Source organism: Amblyomma maculatum, chromosome 1, assembly GCF_055883805.1.
Source record: "Amblyomma maculatum isolate TAMU_Amacu chromosome 1, ASM5588380v1, whole genome shotgun sequence".
NCBI classification, from domain to species: Eukaryota; Metazoa; Arthropoda; class Arachnida; order Ixodida; family Ixodidae; genus Amblyomma; species Amblyomma maculatum.
Genome location: NC_139344.1, coordinates 364,323,466 through 364,346,454, shown reverse-complemented (window position 1 = coordinate 364,346,454; position 22,989 = coordinate 364,323,466). Strand labels below are relative to the sequence as shown.

Here is a 22,989-nt window from a genome sequence, read left to right as displayed (position 1 = left end):
AGAGACCTTTGCCGACATGTCATGATCGGCGGTGAAAAATGGGCCTTGCAGAAGAGCGCGAACCATATATGTAACGTACACCACATGCTTACACTTTGTAGTGTGTCTGGAATTATTGATCGCTTTATTGCGAGGAAGAGTTTGGATTAGCATACATGGGAATATATTTTAGCGAGGTCATGCTACGGCAAGAAAAATGGTCGCGTACCTTTTTGCAGACCTGTGCTTTCGCGACGTTAGTCATCTTAAATAAGTACCGACGCAAGAGACTTATTGTTGCATGTCTGCTCTCTAAGCGTGTAGGCAAAAAAAAAAAAAAAAAGACCCATTTTCAAATGCAGGTTACCGCACTGATCATGCACACATGCTGAAATAAACAAAGTATAAAACTCCAAAAGGGGATAAACGGCTCATATTTCAAATTTAGATTCTTCCCTGTTGAGGTGATGAGAAAAAGAAAAAGAAACACGTAAGGGCTTCACGGGCTCAAAACCTCGTAAGTCCGTCGGTCATGAAAATTTTAGGCCCTGTGTTGCTGCGAGAAAACAAGTGAGATCTGAGAACTGAGCGTTTAACCAGCAAGGAAGGTAGCCATTTAGTGCAATATACTCGCAGATTCTTGAGCTGTCAATCGCACAGTCACACTTGGTGGAATTTTCATCTTTCCTGCCTGCCACTTGACTGCTATTCGTGGCAAGTGCAGCCTCACCAAGTAATCATCTCACTGCGGACGTTGTAAACTTCATGTGAAAATGGAGGGCTGTGTTTCAGAATGAATCCTATAACAGCTTGCTTTGTACAAAAAGAACGCCGAAGTCCCTTTTTGACTTTGACCATGTACACGGGGAAAGCGACTGGAAGAGAATGCCACCAACAAAAAGGAAGCATTGCCGAAGGAAACGTTGTTTTTCCCACTTGCGAACTCTACCCCGGCTGCATATCAGTTCTACTTTGCGACGTATGAGAAATGCGACATGCGAGACACGACATTAAAGGCCGGCGGCTGTAATGACTTCGCACGTTGTCCTGCATGTGAATAGAAGGGAATTTGACGCACTGCAACTTTGGACCAATGGGTCCCTGAGCTTAGCATTCTTTGCTAACGGCAGACGCCACTTAAAGCATGGTACCCTATCTTACGTGGTGGGGCGGGCTGCCGACCCGAGGGTAAGTTCGTGCTGCACGCGTTTGGTCGTGCTCTTCAAATCTTGGTGCGACGACCTCGGTCACAGACGTTAAGGAAATGAGCAGAAAACGCGTTACTGCTCATCCGCCGCGTTAAAGGACGTTTGCGACAGTCGGGAAGTGCTCTTTCCTGGGCACGTTTTGGCGGTTCTGTTCCGAGTGTGCCACGACGCAAAACGAAGTTCGCTTCAAGTGATATTTGGCTCTAGAACCTTAACTAAAAAGCCCCCCCTCCCGCTCCTCCTCACCTCTGCAGCCAAAATCGGTCGGGAATAGCCAGACTGGGCGGAATGTATAGGTCCCTTAGGTACTCGACTGTTATTATTGCGATAGCAATACTGCGCCAGGTTTCAGCCCGTCGCGTCGTCCCGGGAATGGCCACGTTTGACCTTGAACAGCCGCGAAGAAGAAGAAGGAGAAGAGGAAGAAAAGAAGAAGCAGAAGAAAAAGGGGAAGAAAAAGGGGAAGAAAAAGAAGAGGTCTTGTTCACCGGCAGCTCTCTTCATTCGGTTCAGCAGCATTGAACCCTTCTCATTTATATGTGGGCTGGTAGCTTAAGCTCTCGCGTCATACTCTTAAAGGATGAGCTTAAGTGTCCTCAATAATGTAGCACCTTACACTAACAGAGTGTGATAGGGGAATAATGCAGCAGGCAAAAGAAGCTTCCGCCGTTGCTATCGCAAATCAACTAGGGTTAACCAAAACTACAACTAATTTTTGATCACCTGCGCATTATCAGACTTCTGGCAGCGTATGGCATGGAATCGGGACAATAGCGAAACGGTATGGGGAGGGGGGGGGGGGGGATGGCCCATATAGAAATCAAGTTTATATTGTCGCTATTGTAAACAAAAAGTTATAATGCCTAACGTGTGTTCCTACTCATTTCAGTTGACAACCAAACGCGATGAGAAAAGCCGCAAGAGCAAATACAGTTCACTTGCCTCATTCTCGCGGTGATGGAATTGGTTTAAAATGCCATCCTCGGACTGCAGCTTGCGCATGGGGGAAGGGGGGGGGGGGGGGGGGGGGCAGCAGGAAACTCAAGCCGGCGGCTAGCACGGGGTAAACACAAACCGTGTAAATAGACGACGCATTACTAAAGCGCCGGCGCGCGGCCCTAATCGTTGCGGCCTTATTTCTACGCCGAGACCGCGCAACTGCCTCTTCACTAACGGTCGCACGGCGCGCCAACTGCCGTGCGCGAGCAGGAGACTCAGCCGGGCCATGTGGCGGGCGTGGCCGCATCAGCGACGCCAATCTTCTTTGTTCCTCTATAAACCACGGATGAACGGAAAGCACTGCGCAGCGTGGCATTTCGTCACACTGCCCCTTGCGTACATTTGGGTGTCAGCACAAGAGGGGCGCACCGTGGGACCCGCGCCTACCGCACCGCATGCCTTCTGTGTTTTCGGGGCGGCGCGGCTTTATTAAAGGAGTTGCCGTACGTGGCCCGCCCATAGATGAATGAGCGTGGTGTATAGGCTGCGCAGTCACCATAGAGATTCGCACAGACGACCACGTCCTCGATACAGCGAATTACTCGGCATCTATCCTTTCTTTGCTGCTATAGTGCATTCACTCGGTTGCTTAAACGGCTCGCTATATAACCTCGCTCGAAGCAATTAGCGCGAACAGAGATGTATAGAAGGGACGGGGAGGAGAAGAGGTCGGGGCGTACTACTGGGCTTTCTCTTATCTACAGATTATTTCTTAACTTAGGAACTGCCCGTTCTTCTAATAACAGTTTTTGAATCCTCATTGAAGATCAGCGGTCGATGCTTGCTCATGCGTTTTGGCATTGGGATGGAGGTAGTGGGAGGGGGGGGGGGGGGGGGTGAATGTGAATGTCGATCGGGATGGAATAAACAAGCCTCGCCCGATACCAGGTGGTCGAATTAAGTCCTGCGAAGCTTTCCGCTGAAGTGTCCCGCCATTTGATTAATTACTGCTCTTTGCTACGATGGACACGTGCAGTCTGAAAGTTTGCGTTTCGAGGCGAGACTGAATTTATAAAATAAAGGCCGTCATGGCTTATATGCATACAGCTCCTGGACGTTAAACACCCCTTACATTGGTAACTGATTTCCTATTACCGTTGATACTTTTATACTGGTTAAATCGTTAAGGCGAAATCATGGAGGAGTGATAAAGACCTGGCTATCTTTCCTTACGTGAGCTGCCACTCCGCCCCCACATGATCGGCGCCGGGAATATACAGATAAAAAGGCCTTTATTTTATACATTCAGTCTTGCCTCGAAACGCAAGGTTTTGATAGAGTACACGTGCACGTCGTAGCAAAGAGCAGTAATTAATCAAAATGGTTCAAAGTATGCACGAGTTCCATTTGTCACATGCTACTGCGTTCTCATCACCCGCTTCCCTCAAAGAGGGACAACGTCATTATCTGTTTTAGCACTGCTCTACTTGGCATAGCGATGAGGACAAAAACTGCCAGTGTGCACCATGGAATGGAATTGCAGTTGAATGGCAGCAATGTTCTTCCAAGACTTAGGTTTGTCGGTAGTTGGCATCTCTCTCTTCGACAATTCAGATTGAAATCCACGACATCAACCACTATTGGCGCTTTGGCAGTAGTCGCAGTAAGCACTTGTGATACAGCCAGTGACGTAGCGCTTGTTACGTAAAGGAAACCGTCCTCATCTCCCGCTAGCTTTTCCCGCTTGGCTCCCAGCGGTGTTCATAGGTCTTGCTCGGCGACCTATGACCTTGCGGCGACTTTCGACGGCGACGACCACGCATAACGAGTCAGTTCACCGGTGTAGGTGGCCTTACGCGCGAACGTTGTTCTCGCCTCGTGGACTTCCAAGGAATGGCTGCGGCGGGAGCGCACTGTCCCGCTGCGCCACATCAGAGTCAAGCCACCAGCGTTGCTCGCTCGCTCTTTGCACGTAGAACGAGTCCTTATAGGAGACTAGGGGTGAAAGCAAGGAGCCACGCGCAGAAAGGAAGAGTGCGTGAATGAAAGGAGAGAAAAAAAAAGGTAGAGAAAGAAAAAGGTAAAAAAGAAAAACAAAAACCGTGCGGGGGCTGGCTGTGTGAGCAACGGTGCAATGTGGAGCAGCAGGAGCAGCGGCGTGCTTCCTTGAAGGGCGACCGGCGAGCGACCTTGCCCGACGGTCGGTCGACGTGGCGGGCGCTGCTGACGCCGCGGGGTGCCTGGCGGTGGAGAACGCCGGCGAAGAAGAAATAAAGTACAGTGGCCAGAGAGAGGATTAACACTTGCTGGCTCAGCTGGACAAAGGCGGCGCTAATCCGAGCTCCCCCATTGCGGAGGCGTGAGGTGCACGTGCCTTCTGAGCAAACGGCGCGCGCTATCGACGAATGCAAATATTTGCATCCTCGTTGCGAGTGAGAAAAAGCAGCGAGCTTAATGAGCTCTGTTATGGACTAAGCGCATGGGAGAAGTGCGAGAGTCCGCATTAGGAACGTTTTAATTCAGGGCTCGGTATGTGCTGCATTCTGAAACGCGCAGGCGCGTCTCTGTGTATGTCTATATAAGACGCCGTCTCGACAAATGTGCTGAGAAGATTTGGAGATTAAATAAGGCAACTCGAATTCCAGAGAGACCATATTTCCACATTAACTAGATGGTACGGCGGCGATAGAACACAACTCGAAATCTCTCATCCCTATACTTGTATGCAGTAACACACAAAAAGGATGAAATAATTTTATGATATGGACTACTCAGTGTCCTTCCTTTAGTGCTTGTCAAGCTTGACCGAAAATAAGGTACTTAATTGAGCGGAACGTGCGTCGTACATTTGCGCGAGTGATCGAACGGCACCAACCATCTGGAATGTTTAAAGGCCTGGCTTAACGCAGTACCTAAAAGCGCAAGAGTGTAGTCTTGCTCTTACGCGTGCTATTGAGAAGCAAGCGTTACAAAAAGTTCCGACAGGAATATAGGGTGAAACTGTGGATTTATTTAGTGGAGGTGTAGATGTCGGCTGGAAAGATATCTCCTCTGTTACTTTGTGTTCGAACCCTGATTTCGAGTGGCATTCCTCGTAAATACGCCCTAACCTTAAACATAGTAGCCCTCTACATGTCTACCTTGCCCACAGAAGCTTGTTGAATGACACTATATACTCAGGAATTTCCCAAACTACGCCTCTCAGTGACGTCACTCGCCACCACCTGCCACCGGTTCACGCCAAGAACCCCTGATCAAGGCCACAGATCACGCGAGTGCGCTACAACAGTGTATTCTCTGTGTACGTCTCCACCGGCCTAGTACAACCTGAAGCCCAGTACAAAGGAAAGCCCGGTTGCGGGCCGTCAGCAGGAATGCGCGCATCTCCTTCACAAGCGGTCTGCATCCAGCACAGGGCCGGCATTCCAGGTGGCCGGCAAAGCCAGCCGGGCCGACATCCGGCCATCGCATGGATCCCGGTCGCCCGCTTGCGTCATGTGCGTGGCTCTTCATCGCGCTGCTGTGCCAGGGTCATTCTTACAGAGCACGTCGTGAAGGCGAGTGCCCTCGCGACCGGGAGCTTCCTGATAACGGCGGGCATTCTTGGGACCAGCTTCGCAGTGGCCTTTGTTTCATCGGAGCCGTTCGGCGAACGCCACGTACAGACTTACGCACCTTGACTCGCTTATGTGGTAGGGCAGCAACACCGGCAAGTGATTCAGCGTGCTGCATGGTTGTTTGGCTGACGCACAACTCGAATATGAACCACTTACGGGAAGTAGACTGCTAAACAGCACGCTTATGGAGTACGCAGGCGCCGGTAGACAGACCAGCCGCGAAATGAAATTTTTCTGTCAGGGCAAAACCTGTTGACAAAGAAAACGCGAAGTGACAGAACAACCGTTTGCCCTGTGCCCTGTGTACTTTGATGCAGCATTTGTGAGCTGTAGCCTTTATCCTTGAGACCACGGTATTCACGAGGCCTGTGATGTTGTATATATATATATATATATATATATATATATATATATATATATATATATATATATATATATATATATATATATATATATATATATATATATATATATATATATATATATATATGTTTCATAAAAGTCTTCCAGGATCCAGAAATATGTATAAGATGAGGTAGGGGCACACAAACGAAAACAATGGTTTATTTCCGACGTTTCGGCCGGGGCCCGGCCTTCGTCAAGGAATGCGAAAAGCAGCCTATGCTTTCCGCTTAAATACATGCGCTATCGACGGACATGTGACACTTAGACTGTAATGAAAATATAATAAAATGCGCGTACAACCACAAATAATGCATTGTCAAAGAGGTTTCATCATTTCGTAAAGGTGCGTGTGGCGCTCATGCAGTGCACTTTCGGCATAACATGCACATACAAGATACAAAGCAATTGCACACACAATGTCCGCTCACATGCGCACAAGGTAATGATTAACGCGTATTGCGTCTTTTAAGATATTACCAAGAATCATGCACAAGTTATGGAATCATCTCTTACACAAATATATGCAAAATCCAATACACGAGGCGTAGTAGCTGGTGAAACATACAGAAAAAGATATTTTTATATGCTGACATGTAGAAAGTTCAAATCAAGGCTACTTGAGTACTCTTTTGTACTAAAAGAGAAAACATGTAAAAACGTAAACACAGTCATCCACCTACACTTTAGTACTAATCACGCTACTCACGCAAGACAACGCATTTCAGGCTTACGTGGAATACTTGATTCATTTGTTTTCTTTCGGTATAACTTATTAAAGAGTATATATATATATATATATATATATATATATATATATATATATATATATATATATATATATATATATATATATATATATATATATATATATATATATATATATAGTTATATATATATATATATATATATATAGTTATATATATATATATATATATATATATATATATAGTTATACAGGACAAACAGGACGACGTATTAATAAGAGACTACAGGAACACCGGAACAACTTGGAAAGTGCAAAGGACAAAACGTTTCTGGTATCACATTGCCATTCATGTGAAATAATGAAGAAGGAGAAGAAGAAGTGCACTCCTAAGTTTGGCAAGGTTAGGATTTTGTATCGCCACAAAGAGAAGATGACGAGAGAGATAGTGAAATCATATTTTGTTTCAACGGACAATAAGTGTGTCAGCAAGACTTCTCTTGCTCTTTCAATCAAAGAGGTGTCTTTTTTAAGGGATTTTTTGTGCAGCAGGTGAACCCAAGGGTTGTTTCACGTGACTGTTTCGTTTTCTTCATGTTTGTTTTTTCTGGGCCTTGGAGTAAAGGGCTTAGGCATAGTTATGAGTCAGCGCTTGTACTGTGGCTTTCTTTTATCTTGTCTTCGTGTTCGCGCTGTTTATATTAATAACGTTTGGAAAGGCTCGTCATTTTGTTTTTCATGTTCAAATGTTTGCTTCTTTTGCATGTGAGGTTGTTACTGCCCTTAGCTTCCCCCACTAGCTGTTCACTGCCTGCTGGTTGCGCTTGTTTTCAAATAATTTAGTGTATAGTATTTCGCCTTCAGCATTTTAGTGGGCAGTCACGGGACTCTTATACATACATACGGCCTCCTATAGACGGTCTAAATAAATTGTTGTGCTTGTGAGTTATGTGCCGTCGGTGTCTGGATGACCGGTGCAGGCAGCATCTTCATATCATTTCCATCAGCGCCTCATCGCTCCCCCACATTCGAGTTGGGCGCAGCGATGGAGAGGGCGGCGGAAACGCGCTTCCCGCGGCGTTCGCGCTTGCGCAGCCAAGCGTCGCCAAATGCCGACACGCTTGCCGCCGGTTCCTACGCAAGGCTGGACGCGCCCGAAAGCGACGGAGGAAAATCGCGGAGCCAAAACACAAAACAAAAAGTGAGGTGTTTGCGTTCGCATAAAGTTCGCTTTCTCGAAAAAGTCCTTCGGTACTGCCGGTTTTTCTTTTTCCTTTCCATCGCTTTTTCTTAGCACATGACCTATGTGGCACTACCCGTTGTAGGTCCTATCAAAAATGATAGCCTGGATATGCCACATCATGGTCTGCAGACTTCATAGAAAATCCGGCAACGGCATTGTGAGCGAAAAACGGCGAGCATATGTCGCTGGCAGGTGGTAGCCGGCAGGTAGCACAAGCGGGCACGGATTGGTTCATGGGGTTTGTGACGTCATGAGACCACGTGGCAGTGCCAGGTTGACAGAAGCTGCCAATTCGGGCTTGATCCTTTGAGTTGTGAGATCGAACCCTTACGGACCTTTGGATCCCCGTTCTGACATGCCACCCCAAGGCCACGAAAGCCGATTTCGTAAGGCTTGGTTAGTGTGGTACTTTATGCTAATAGGATAGGGTATCTTACAACTGTATAGTGATTAGTATGCGAGATATTTCAGGCACAAACTGAGTGGTTAGTGATTTAGTGAGTAGAAAATTGGATATTGGCGAAAGACGATTTTCAAGTGAAGCCTCAGACTGGAGCTTTGTCTCGTGACACTCTTGAACACGGAGTTTGGTCTACGCCTTTCAGAACCAGGCATTGGTCCAGCACCTTCTACGCATCTAATGCCGTATTTCAGATCACAAAGCTTCTCTCAATGCTATAAAGGACTGGAAGGGAAGTGCATGCTAATTGAAAAGCGAGTTGTCTGAAAAATAGAGTTCTCTATAATTGCGCATACGATTACTTGCATCGATATATTGCGAAGTGAAGCCGCCTCAACAGTTCTCACTGAATGTAGTATTGCGCCGCGGTAACTGTCATGTGAGTTCTTCTTTCCTTCCCCTGGTTTTATTGGATCCTACGCATAGCTAAAGACATCGAAAGCTTTGGCTGGCTGTGCCGCGACACCAGGATGATAACCTTTTTGCACCGGCGTGTTTTTACGACTTCAGGCTGAAAGGCACCGAAGTGGTTTTACAACCAGACGCCTCGCCGTCGTAGTGCGCCTAGTAATCAGCCAGTTCTGTTCGTTGTACTTGGCTGTTCTTTTCAAGTCTGCGGCATACTTCCTCTGAGTGGGCGAGCGCTATTGAAGTCGGTGCAACACCGCCTAGGTGTACCCCGCGGCCCAGTCGGAGCAGGGCGTCTTCTTTCAAGGCCGTAGACTGGACTGGCCACTGCAAAGGTGCTTATCAAAAAGATCGAAACGCAACAGGAGAGGAACAGGTAGTTTGCGTGTGGAATGGTTGGCATTCGCTGCAAAATTCGCCAGCGCTTACTAAATGTGGTTGTATGCGATTAACGGATGACACTGCTTTAGACGATCACCCGCTCCTAATACCTAAGCAAACGTTATTTGATTTCGCTCCCCCGGTATAGCTAGTCCCGAAACCATAGGTGCATTACAGATATGCTGGCGTTAGCTCCAGTCTATTTAAACACCTGTTATAAATATTTGATATATAAAATGCAAGGTATGTAGATGGGCGTACCGCTACCTATAGCCGCGGTATCCTGCAGAAGTGGGCACCGCGTCGTAAGCATATGAGCTCAATCATCTTTGAAGCTGTGTCGGCGATTCTGTTAAAAGCTCCTTGCAGCCTCTGCCGGCGGGACTCTTCAGCAAGGAGTCCTCGTTTGTCGACCTTTTCTCTCCCACAACGTTTTTTCTTCTTACAAAATTGTCCTTGTCAGCACGCTCCTTTGTCTCGAAGAGTTGACCACTGTCGTGGGTCGGTCGTCCGCGATAATTTTTATTCTTTAAGCACGGCCTCTTACTTCAGCGTTGACAGGCAATCGAGAACAACTTACCCGTCAGTACTGGCACCATTCCGTCCAGACAAATGTGCCGAGCCCTCCCTGCAATCCGTCGAGGAGCGCCAACCCAATCATCGCCGTGTCCATCCTTGTAGGTCGCCGTGAATGAGGTTGAGCCTAAAATAAGCATTCTTGACCAACATATGCAAAGGCCAACTAAGCGAAGAGTTGTCTCGCAGGGGAAACACAGCCGCCGGAGTAAATGAGTCTCAATCTTAATGCAAACTGTGGCACTAAGAAAACATGGTCATCGCTTTCGTCCAGTTGACGATCTCCTTCAGAAAAGTGTGCGTGCTATAGAGAAGATACACAACCTCTGACATAGTGCGCCAGTAATGTGGCGAACTCTGCGGCAGACGGGGGGAGGTCAAGAGAAAGCTTTAAATAAACACTGAATACACACTGTTTTCTTCTAAGTACCGGACAATGCAAGAGTGAAAAAACGTCCACTCCTGATTTTTTATTGCACTCGTTGAACTTGCTCGCCTTGACTGTACTAATCGCGATTAGCCATCACCGCACGTCCTCTATTGGTTGCAGTAGTGAGTGACAGCGGTTAAAATTCGACCAACTACATACCATCTACGAGAGCCTATTCACTCGGTAGCAACATCCTTGAATTGGTGCATGATTGAATGAAGTCTGCTCTAGGAGTTGGCCAACTAGTGCAGGGTACATAAGCTTTCTTTCAAGTAGCCATAGAGGGAGTGTTATATATTACTGCTGAGACATTAAACATAAGGATCAAAATTGAGGAGAGAAAACAAAATGCAAAAACAAGTTCCGCAACGCAACCGCGCAGATCATAACGTGTTTTAAGATCGCGGGAACGGCGGCATTTCAATCTGAGCACTCGTGTTCATAAAGTCAACGTGCTTTTTTTTTTTTTTTTTGGATGTTTCAAACAGTGTTGATGTTCGCTTCCAACAAGCATCCTGCGATGCTGTTAACTATTGCTTTAAGACGTGGTGTCACGCATTTAATTTTTGCTGGTGGCATGTGGTCTAGGGATTGAGCTGGTTCCTTTAACGTCGAGAGCTGTTCGCTTTGTTCGAGGCTGGAGAACAAATTAATGAAATTCCCTTTGATGACAAATGTGAGTACAACTAACTTAAAAAATGTTTAACTCTTGAGAACATATTTGATGTATCTGTCGTAGACGAAAGATGCAGAATGATGTCCCCATCACTTGTATGCAGCGAACGAAACAGAAATTGCTCATAGTTGGCATGAAATGCATGCGCCTTAGAGGCAGTTCAAGAGAAAGAGTTGCTTTAAATTGAAGAGAAAACCGTCGTCGATGCTACAGAAGGTCTTCAGCCAGTGCAGATAACTGCGAACTGACTCTTCGTTAACCATTCTCTTTTTTTTTCGGCATAAACCTTAAAAAAAATTTGCAAGTGATGTGTTACGGAGGTTATTGACGCTGACTGTTTTTCTTTGCAGCTGCCTTCTCTGCGAGGAGCACCGGCCAGACGGAGACGACAGCGCCTGCCGTGACAACGACACCTTTTCCGGTGAGTGCACTGGGGAGGTTCTGATATACTCCACCAACGCTTTGGAACAAGTAGAGCAAAATGTTTTAAGGCGAACGTTCAAGGACAGAGGAAATGAGTATAAAGTACAGTTGTCTGCAATACAAAAGCGGAGCCACTTTGCGCTCTAAAACAGATGACTATATCGGCATATGCGCAGCAAATGTTTTTTTTTTTTTTTCAGTTTTTTCAGTCTTCTTTTTTTCTTCTTCATCCCAGCCAGTCATCGTACGTCCAGTGTTGATCCAGATTCGTTCATATTTGAGCTACATGTATACAAACTCCAACTCATGTGCGTGGCCATCTTTACGCTCTTTTGTTTTTCTCATGACTTCTTTATGCTCTAAAAGAGTATAAATGCTCTTTATATCGTCCACCAAGAGCATCCTTAACGCCGCGAATAGAATAAATAAAGCGTTCACAGAAACTCCGTATTTGAAGAAAACTTTGCCCTGGTTCGAGGGCAATACACGTGACCACAATTCCTGGGACACTGGCTCTGGGTACCAACTAATCTAACTTGGTGACTAGGATATAGTAGCGCGGAACCTAACTAATCAAGAACTTAAAAGTGGCAACAATACAACGCGCGCTCTACTGCGAGCTCTGCATATATATCCTTCATATTTGCACACGGGCAGTAAAGGGAGACCAGCAGACAGACACTGGCGGTCCCGGACGCGCTATCACATCCAGTTTGGTCAATTTGTACTTGCGGATCCTTTATACCGAGACAGGATGACCGAGCACTGCTCTTGCCTTGTTCGAAACAGTCTACCTGACTGAAGGAAGGCCAAAGGCTGGCTGATCAATAGTAGTTTATTTCACAAATATCAAATTTCATGGGAAATAACTGCGCTTGTATGCGATTCCATATTCATAGTTCTTTACTACGTTACTTCGTTGGAGGCGAATCGCAAGGCTGTGCTGTGCGATATCAGTGCACTTTAAAGAGCCCCAAGTGGTCGAAATTTCCGGAGCCGAGCGTCTCTCATTGCTTGGACCGACGTTAAACCACGTGAATCAAGCCAAACCAAAGGGTACCGAATCAAGAAAGTAATTCAATAAATTACATATTACCGATTAAAATCAATTAAATTGCTCAAATTTCATTGTATTAATTCTATTAGGGTGCTTCCATACTGTCTGTTGGTTGTGGCAGAAATGATCCGATTGCCGGTTCTCAAAGAGATCGACGATAGGAAAGAGGATGCACTTGTGTTTGATCAAGTTGAATAGCAATCAAGCTAGTAGCGGCCAACGGCTAGTTATTAGCATGCCGGTGATCAATTCGAATCGTCTTTGCATGGATCACGCGTTTGTGCCGCTGTGGTTCACAGCTTATTTTAAGCCTTGCGCAGGCGTCAGTGTTAACAAACCTACTAAGTATGTTTTACTCCGTTCTGTGCAGCGAAGAATAAAGCTACAGTGGTTTTTAGATGAGTTATATTGATAAAATAATGCTCACTGTAATCCAAGTAGGGCGAACTGAAAGTAATTTGAAGTAAAGTTTCCCAATCTCATCATTATCGGGATACACGTCTTATCTTTCGGCTTCGGTAGCTCCGTATATGTAATAGTATAATTGGTTATCAGGAAAGGAAAGACACAGTATCTGTCACACTTTTTCCGTGGACACTTCAACTGGGCCGCAGGGGGAAGGGAGGAAGGTGAAAGGGAAAGCGGAGAGAGAGGAAGGAGTGCTATAGTGGAGGGTTTCGGAGTAATTTCGACCACGTGGGATATTTAACGCAGGTAGGTCACCTCCGCTTGCGGCGGGGGCTAGCCTGGCACCGAATTTTTATCTGTTTTAGGCCGTCATTGCACCCGCCACAGCTTCGGTGGTGGACGACGGCTGTTGTTGCGGCGCGCGTCTTTCTTTCCCTCTTCCTTTTCTTTCTTCTCTATTTTCTCTTCTGCCTGCACGAGGCAGCGGAGGTGGCTCAGCTACAGAGCCAGTAGCAGGCCCGTGCATTTTCTTTTCCTTCTTCCTACAGCCACAACAACAACAACAACAACAACAACAACAACAACAACAACAACAACAACAACAACAACAACAACAACAACAACGACAACAACAACAACAACTTCAAATTGAGGCATAGTGTCTACGAACGCGAGCTTTCCTCCAACGTGGGCCGTGGCTGCGTTGCATCCTCATAGGTGTACACGCTTTGCTGCCGTGCGTGAATGCAATTGAAATCATTCACCTCCAGACGCCTACGCTTCTGTGCACCACGTTTGCGTCAGTCGTCACGCCTAAACTTATCTCTACTGAAAGTTTACCTTGTCTTTGTTCTGCGCCTACTAACCTGCAACTGCGTTCCTTGTTCTAAACATTAAACGCACCTTTTCTCTGTCGAACGCCAGACTATGCAGCCCTGATTTACTCACCGCCGTAGAGCAGTTTCTCTCGTCCCTTTCTAAAAACGCCATACGTCAATGCCCTCGGCGGTCTAAACGCCGTTCGGGCCACGCTGCTCGTAAAGGAGACGCCTGTTCGCATTCCAGCGGCGAGAGAGACGACGCTTCCCCCATTGTTGCGGTAGTACGCGTCCAAGCTGGGCGGAGGGGAAAGGGAAATGAGTGGAAAGGAGGATCGACACCGCGAAAGTAAATGCCGCCCCGAACGACGACGGCGGCTCGCAGTGACTGATGGGCTACCAGCATGCGGGCCTATGTCCGCCTGAGAAACGCGGTTGAACGCCTGGAAATCCGCCGCACGGATCTCGTGCGTAGCGTCGGTGGGGCTTACACGATCTAGCTGTGTGTGTGTGCCGGATTCCTTGGCGCAGCGGTTCTGTCTCAGCGCTTAAGCTGGATTTAGAGAAGCGGTTAGGCCACGTTGTGGTAGCAACTCGGGAAGGAATAATTGAAGGCGGAGAAGATATCGCCAAAGAGGAACACCTGGACAAAGCCTGATCCTTGTGTGAGGCCTGGGCTAGCTTTAGTCATGCAAACAAGGCAGTCTAGATACCAGGAAACAAGGCAGCTTTAAATTAAACCTTAATTACTATGAGAGATTTTTAGAATGCTGATCAAAGTTGCCTTCTCATACTCGCTGGTATGTCGCCCTAAAAGTCAAGATTCTGGGGTAGTAGTAGTAAGTGTTTCTTTTTTTTACTCACATAAACAAAAAACGAAAGTAACAAAAAAATGTCTATCTGCGCAAGCCCTGTATAATAATTTATACGTCAGTTTCTTCTCTCACGCTATTTCGGCTTCATCAACCGAAAAAATGAAAACAGAAGTGTAAACGCTGACCTTGAAGCAACTGGCTTGAACTTTGTAGGGAATTAAAACTCGGTATCGTGGTTGATAAAACTGGTATAGAAAACACATCAAGAAGAAATTCAGTAGTAAATTATTAGGCGGAGTGGTCCATGCATTACAACTCCTAACGCATCATTCGAAAGAATAAGGCACGCAAACAGAAATTTATAGTGCCAATGCTCCTTGATGGGGACTGGTCGAGCCACCTGTTCTCTCTGGCGTGATAAAGTTTTTGTCAGAGGTCCTCAGTGACGCTAATTTTCCTTTGGACTGAACTTCATAAAGAAGCGGAAGGCACCTCAGATCTGAAATAACTGGCTGGTTGACCGGATTCGTCAGACGACATATCGGACAATGTTAACTGCATAATGCATCATGATTAATGACCCCAGTTTTTTAACCAAAAATGTTTGGCGTCTGAATGACAGCCTGTGTGCAGATTATTGGTAGCCTATCTTTGATCACGACTTTTGGGCAGAGTTTGAATTCTGACCTCAGCCGTCTGAACCTGTCCCTTATAAGTTTCAAGATGGTGAATGCTTCTACTAACTACGGGTATCTTTTTACGATGTGGTGCTGCGGTGATGTAATGTTAATATGCGTTCTAGTTTCAGTGCATGGTTGTGCGTCGACCTTGGGTCTAGGTTCATGTTGACGAACACTACTGAACATATTAATAGACTATTAGTAAAAATTCATGGATGCATGAAGCGATATTGTACCGCGCCCTCTCTCCTCCTATCCTCCTTTGAACTTGTTGAACTGGCGCATTGACTGACGCCGCCTTGTTAACTCTTCCTCGAAGGCTTGTTTGCTTCCGCATGAAAGTTATGGTGTGCAGCTATTTTGATCTTTTCACAGAACGAATGTTTTGAAGTTTATTTCTTATCTTACTCAATATAGATTCGTACGGCCTGCACACAAACTGCATGATTAGTAGCAGGCAAAGCGGAATGCATTTAATCACGGCTGCTACTTTGACTATGTGGTAGTTTTCACAGTAGAGAAGCGACAAAAACAGCACGTGGTAGTAGAAACACATCACGTCGCGCACTAAGAAGTATGGCCCACGTGACTATTTTTTGAACCATGTGGCGTGACGCCAAAGAAAACGAAAAAAAAAGGGCGAGAAAAAAAAAAAAAGATGGTTAACGAGCTGTTGCTCTAAGACATATGACATCTTTTCAGCGCAGGGCACGGACGAGGCACTGTTTCGCTTTTTGAATGATGTGTATATACTTCGAATATCTATTCGACCATCTGTTCAAGGTATCGTTAAAAAATGTAGCACTAATTGATTGAGAGATTGCGAGCCTGTGCGAATGATCACAGAACAGAATAATAGGTTGCAGTTCGGGCCACGTTCCAAGCATTTCTTGTGCTCCCGATAGCGGTGCACAGGTTCATTTGGTCGCTGGTGGGTACGCGCGCTGTATTAATTTCTCTAAGCCGCATTCTTGAGAAAACGGAGCTTAGATTTTGTAGAAAGAAGAAAACAGAAAAGCGCATTTCGACCGCTGAACAAGGTTTCCCAAAAGGGAGAGCCGTGAATGTAGTCTTTGCTGGAAGCAGTTGCGGAGAGTCTTAACCGGCACTGTGCACTGCTTGAGGGCGGCAGTGCAAGGCCCGCTCTCATTTAGACCCCACTTGACATGCAAGCGCCTCGACAAGGAGTGGGACCTCTGACCTGGCGATCCAGATTCCAACGTCCCCGAAGCGCGCTCGGGGCATACGGCGTGGAAGAGCAAGCCTAAGTAGCGATAATCGGCTCCAAATGGGCCAGCGGTCGGCCTGAACCAGCTGTGCAAACCGAGTGGCGTCGTAGGACTGTTGATTGGCCCTAATTTAGTCCAGGAACCTTTGCGTGACGTTTTACTCCGAGAATAGCAATCGGGGAATACAAAACTCCTTGACAGCCGCCCGGGCGCACGAATAGACGAGCTAGGGGACAGAACGTCGTTTTTCGTACCCGTGTTTTCCTTTTTATAACTCGTAAGAGGAAGGGGAAACCAGACAGGAATTATACTTAGTGATTGGCGGAAGTTTATGCTCGTCCACATTGCTCGTCCATTTGAGGAAATGAATAAGTAATACGCAGACTTGCACACTGGGCTTTAGCTTCCTTCAGCTGTCTTACGAAATACGAGATGCCGACGGCGTTTATAAAGGGACCCAATGGTAGCGCAGTTAAATCTAATCTCGGATCAGACCAGAAAAATAAGTAGAAGAAGCCTCGAAGGAAAAGCAGGGTATATATCAGCGTCACGGATGATACAATGCTGAAGGAAAGCGGTTTTCGAACGACCAAACAGCAAAAAGGGGAAGCGAAGAACTGGAGCAAATAAAAAAGAAAAAAGAATTGGAGCACCGGCGAAGACTTGAGGACATTCGCGCCACGCACTGCACGGATCGAACGGCCGAAGCGACAGCGCGCGCCGGACGGTGACGCAGGTATTTATGGCGTGCCCGTTTAGCTCGCAGCTCGAGCCTAGTTTATCAGTGGAGGGAGAGAGGCGACACGCTTTTCCCCTTAGTGTCGCGTGCCAGGCGTGAAATAATCGTTGTGGCCGCTTCCCGCCCGCGGATTAGTCCGGCGGAGCGGTGGCAGATTTGCATCTTGCTCGCGTTGCCTCATTTTTCTTCCTCTGTGGCACGTGTAGGGTTCGTTTATTTGACGACGACGACGACACACTTGTGGGCAGGCCGGAGCACGCGCGGCCGCTTATAAACTATGCGTGCGCGCGCAATCTGAGGAAGCGATCGAAAACGGTCGGCTGGCTGGCGGCTGCTTCTTTGACAGTCAACCGGCGCTTGAGGCAATGACCGCTGACGTCGGCCATCTGCTCGGGGGTGGCCGAAACGAGTGTATATGGTTGTATGCACGTGAACATGATGTCCTTATCTGAAGCGTTAGGCAGAGGGACGAGCTAATTGTCCGGTGTAGGATGTCCTAATTGGTCAACTGGTGAAACTAAAGTATTTTATAATATTCTGTAGGTCGAAACTTGATGCAAAAAAATAAAATAAAAACGATGGTTGTTGCATTGAAGCAGTGATGGCGTGAGTTAAGCATTGTGCGTCAGAATCTCTCGTAGCCTTTCGTCAGTTGGCAGTTCTTGATATCCTTTGCCAAAAAAAGGAAATTGGTGTTGGCGACAAATTTTTCTTTTCAGTGCGCGCTTTGAGACACTTTATTATTGGGAGCAGACGTCGAGCAAAGCGTTCGAGGCCCTTTCGTCGGACAATCGAATACACAACTTTCATCATCTACAACACAGAGTTTTCCCACAACAGTAATATAAAAACGTATATTGCGTACATTTCTTCCCTTCCCACTAGCAATATAGCGCAGGTAGCTAAGCTCATGGTGAGCGACTATGTCTTCATGATACGCTTAAATGCTCCATCTGCAGATGTTCACAGGTTTAATGCGTCAGTGTTCACAATTATTTCACGCACTTCAAATAGTAATCGAACAGATAGCAAAGACAAAAGCGGCAGAATGTTGAGTAGAAAGTGGTTTGGCGCTCTAGTAGATGCCTGACAATCGTGACAGTTTCTAAAATGAGCCGAAATCCCATTTTTCAAGCATACTGGGAGGTAGACTACTGTTCGGGAACGTTCCGAAAATTGAATGTTTTGTGGCGGATCAAGGTCTGCGACGGCCTACGTTTGACCTTCAAAGAATTAGATGACACAGATGACAAACTGTGGCTATAAGAAATAAAAATCCTTCTCTGCCGGGAATCGAACCACTGTTCCTCCGGTCCGCAGCCGAACGCGCAAACCACTACTCCTGGCTTTGATACACAAAATTAAGAGTACGGGGCTATGTACATATAAGGACATCATGATAATCCAGTGTTGGCCTGGCTTCGTTACATTAAAACTCCCGCAACTACAACAAAGGCGTTGTATACCCCTGAGAGCCAGTCGGGAGGTTCTGCAGTCGCTTTCTGTACGGCGGTAAAGCAATGCGTATAATTTCTCGAAAATAAATTGGAACAGGTCTTGCACACTGGTCACAGGGATAGCCCTCTATATTGGAGCGCCATGTACAGCGAGGCCCAGAAGCATAATTACATCAAATGGTTTAGTTTAGTTTGGTATGTGGGGTTTAACGTCCCAAAGCGACTCAGGCTATGGGAGACGCCGTAGTGGAGGACTTCGGAAACTTCGACCACCTTGGGTTCTTTGATGTGCACTGACATCGTACAGCACACGGGCGCCTTGCTTTTTGCCTCCATCGAAAAGCAGCAGCCGAGGCCGGGATTCGATCCCGTGTCCTTGAGAACAGTAACCGAACGCCGTAACCACTGCGCCACCCCGGCAGGGCATTACATCAAATAGTGCTCCCTCGTCATCTATCTATGCTTAAATATCGAATGCAGTGCGAGTCTAGTGGAAAATCGTTGTTACTGCCTGTTGCAATACATCCCAAAAATAAACACCTTCCCAACGATGTAAAAAAGAATGGCTGAGGCTTAGCTTGGTTAAGCCTGGTCAGATGCGAAGCATATTGATTGCTAAACTCGGCTTTCCATGGTTACACTTGGCTAAACTTTTCTTTCCTTGGTTACACGTGCTTTTACACGGTGTGACGTCACGTGGTGGTATGACGTCAGTCACGTCACCATACCACGTGGTGCGCACGGCGTGCAACCGCAGTCGACGGCGCGAGCCGGTCCCCCTTCTCTCCTCTGTCGTGGCGTCAGCGTATCACGTGGTGTGACGTCACCATACCACGTGGTCCGCACGGCGTGCAACCGCAGCCGAAGGCGCGAGCTGGACTCCCGTCTCTCCTCTGTCGTGACGTCAGCGTATCACGTGGTGTGACGTAGCATTCCACATTCTTTGCACGGCGTGTAACCGTCACGAAGGGCTGTGGTTTACCTCTAGCAATATGCTTCGCATGAAACAAACATTGTCAGTTGTTTCCGGTTTCTTGCAGATTAGACAACGTCGAGCTCCTGGGAAACCGATCCTAATTCTCCTTGTTGTTGTGCCCTCAAATTGAGCGACAATAATGAAGACGTAGTTAGTGATAATGATGGCAGTAACGAGAACAATGATGTTACATTTAGTTGACAACGATGAGGATGGTAGCAGCGATGACAATGGCGATGCGATGAAGTCATCAATGAGAACAGTCCTGTAAGGTTGCTTTCGTCACTTAGCAGATTTAAGCGCAGTCCACGCTTTAGCTTCGCCTAACTAGGTTTATCAAGGTTAAGCATCAGCCATATTCTATTTCTGTTTTACAGTGTGCACAGTCTAACTTCCTGTAATGGGAGCTACGATTCTTTTTTTTTTTTTTTTTTTTTTTTTTTTTTTTTTTTTGCGGGATCGTTTTTTCTGTAAAGAAGCCGTGTTGCGGTTGAAATCTTCCGCGAAGTAAATGGACATGAAGCGTATATATGTTGTAAGCTCTGCCTTTTCAATGCAGAAGGCATACAACGTTACCAAAGGAGTAGCCCGACCCCTATTTAATGGATATTACATGCTTCGCTTTGCTTCTGAAAGGGAAGCACTGAGCTGCAGCATTAAATCTGGATCACTGCACTCTTGATAGTTTCGCCCAGTTTATGGTAACCGAGGAAACGTAGTCCATGTTACAGCTCGGTCTCGTGCAGTTTAAATAGATACATTTGCTGCGGTGCCAAGGTCCATTAAATTAAATTGGGCTCCTTTGCTAAAATTTTGTATTGCAATAGGCTATTGTCCTAAATCTCGTCCCTTTTCTGGGCTGAACTGTCCGCGTTGCTACGGTGTGCTATAGCAAACTTCGCCACCAAAAATGGCAGGTGAAACTCACGCCGCTCTTCTCTGCGGTGGTCTCCGAAGTCATGTTCCAACCACTTAAGCAGCATTATCCCTTGGTTTCGTTCCTCGCTACGCAGAAGCGATTGGATGAGTCTTTGTGAAAGATGACGCAAGCAAAAGGCATGAGAAATTTCCCTTGTAGCGCGGAAATCTCGCAACAGCCAGTAGAATGAGACATAGATACGGGATCGTCCTCTTGAGGATCAGCGAAATAAAGAAAGCGAACGAGGGGGAATTCGAGAAGCCGGTCCTAGCGACCGCTATACGTTTAAAGCGGCGTTCCATTTGCCCCGTTTTCTGAGTTGTCCGACGACGCCTTCTTGTCTACCGCTCGAACGGGTAGAACAGTACCCCCCCCCCCCCCCCCCCCCCCCCTCCCCCTGCCGCGTGGGAGCTTACCACGGACACAAGAGCCGAGAGCGCACACCTGCCGCATACAAGAAAGGCCGCGTATGGTGTCCGCGCACGCTCCACAATTCAGTGCAGTGACCGAAAGCTCCTTCTTCCATGAATGAACTAACCACTCAGTCTCAGACGAACTCGTCAGGCAGTCGACAAGATTAGCGGTCTTCAGTCTCACGTCTCTCGCGCGGGATGCCCCCAGGCGCTCAATCCGCGGAGGTATTCAATTGGACCTTGGAGCGGAAAAGACGAGTAAAGGTTACGGTCGGGCACGCCGAGTTTTCGTAACTTCTCTTGACAGTACACGTTCGTAGGTGGCCGCTTCTGCGTTGCTGCAGCCAATTAGTTGCGGCAGAAGACACTTGCAGCGCGGCTTGTTCTTGGGCGCGCTTAATAACCCGGTTTCCATGCCCCTCCCCTCTAATCTTGACGATCGCGCTCGAAAGGCGAGCTACGGAATCGCGCCGTTTTCGGTCGTCTCCGCTGGCGAGCTATAGCTTGATCCTTAGAACTGACTTGACCGACTCGTAGTGGTAACGCGATGTCTGCGTATGCATGGCAGAGTCGATGCGAACGGGTACGAGGGCCTGGCTGCGTGCAAACGGGTAGCTTCGCTGTTTGATCAATGTTCTCTCGAGACGGCGGGCACTGCGTTTGATTGCGATGGCGTACTGAGTAAACCATCCCGCTTCGTTCTCGGCGATTCTCAACAAGCTTCCAGGGATTGCCCGTGAGCTCGAGTGCAGTTGTCTGCACGTGCGCGGTTGTGTCTGCCTACTGCGCACCCTTTCTCGTCAGACTTGTATAGGCTACGCCTATATCTAGTAGTTCCCCTTGACTCAAATAAATCAAGTGCCGGGCACCCTCCGAGAGAATTTTACTCTATTTTTGGGAGGTAAGGGCCGTTGAGGAGAAGTGTGTACAATTTTTGTTCTTATTAAGAACTTCGGCCGACTTTCACCGGCAGCAAATGATGCGTTCGCTCAAAAAATTCGTTTGAAACCCGTCCTCACTGCTCAATTCCGACTCTGCATCGAATAAGATTACCTGATCACCGCCTACAAATGAATGCCCTTGACTCGTTGTAGCATAGCCTCTGAGATCCGCGTAGGAAAAGTTGCGTCGATGCACCGTACACCACTCGCGAAATCTTCTGGGACGGTGAAGCACCTCTTCTATGGTTTGGCTCTCTCTAGCATATAAGCGCTCCGATTTTATTCAAAGCATTGCCTTTGTCACTAAGAGGAGGTAGTTTGCCGGTAAAGACCTACATCCACCCGTCGTTCATGTCCGTGCGGGTTATCGCCGCCGGCTGTCTGGAGAATGTAGGTCGGACACTCTCATACAAGTTGATCCCAGGTACCGAGCTTGATGGCGGGGCGGTTTCAGAGCATTCCTACTTCAATGCTATTCGCATCGTTCGCTTTGCAATGGGAACCCTTTAGATTGCGCGGCTCATTTTCCTGTCGAGACGTAGCGCCACTTGTTTAAAGCTCCCTCGGGGACCTCGTGGGTGCAATCAGCATTCAAATAACGCTTTAAAGTAAAGGAACCGCGTGACTCTGTAATGAAATTAACCACCCTAACGTATTATTGCAAATCGATATTCCATTTAACAACTGTTGACGTGGAAACACGTTTCATATTACATGAACGCAACCTGAGCGTTTTGTTACAGCCGCTTTCTTTGCACTAATGCCGCACGAGCATAAAGCAGCACAGCGATTTTAAAATATCGCTTTCGCGTCATGCTGAACAGAGATTGATTGATTGACGAATTTTATTCGCGTGCAGCTATGGCGCTGCGTCGTTTACTTACCAAGCGAGCAGTAAGGTTTTCCATATTCGGAAAGTGAGTCAGTGCTGTCAACTGCTTATTTTTTGCCTCTCTGAAGGAACCAATGACGGATGATAGCTGACTGACGGTCGCAGTGAATCGCGTTTTGCAACATTGCATCTGAGCGCTTCGCGTGAGGTCAAGTGCCACTTCCGCTCACTCTCAGAACAGGCATTCGTGCCGATCT

The 22,989-nt window shown here is 47.2% G+C and overlaps 1 protein-coding gene across 2 annotated transcripts in view; it reads left to right on the top strand.

Moving 5' to 3' along the window:
* The window catches only part of LOC146208001 (uncharacterized), a 127,171-nt gene that overhangs the window by 77,117 nt on the left and 27,065 nt on the right, over positions 1-22,989 (top strand). For both annotated transcript variants that reach the window (XM_084591693.1, XM_084591694.1), the window contains exon 2: positions 11,376-11,446. In XM_084591693.1, coding sequence (XP_084447819.1) covers positions 11,376-11,446 — 71 coding nt within the window. The remainder of the gene's footprint in view (positions 1-11,375; positions 11,447-22,989) is intronic.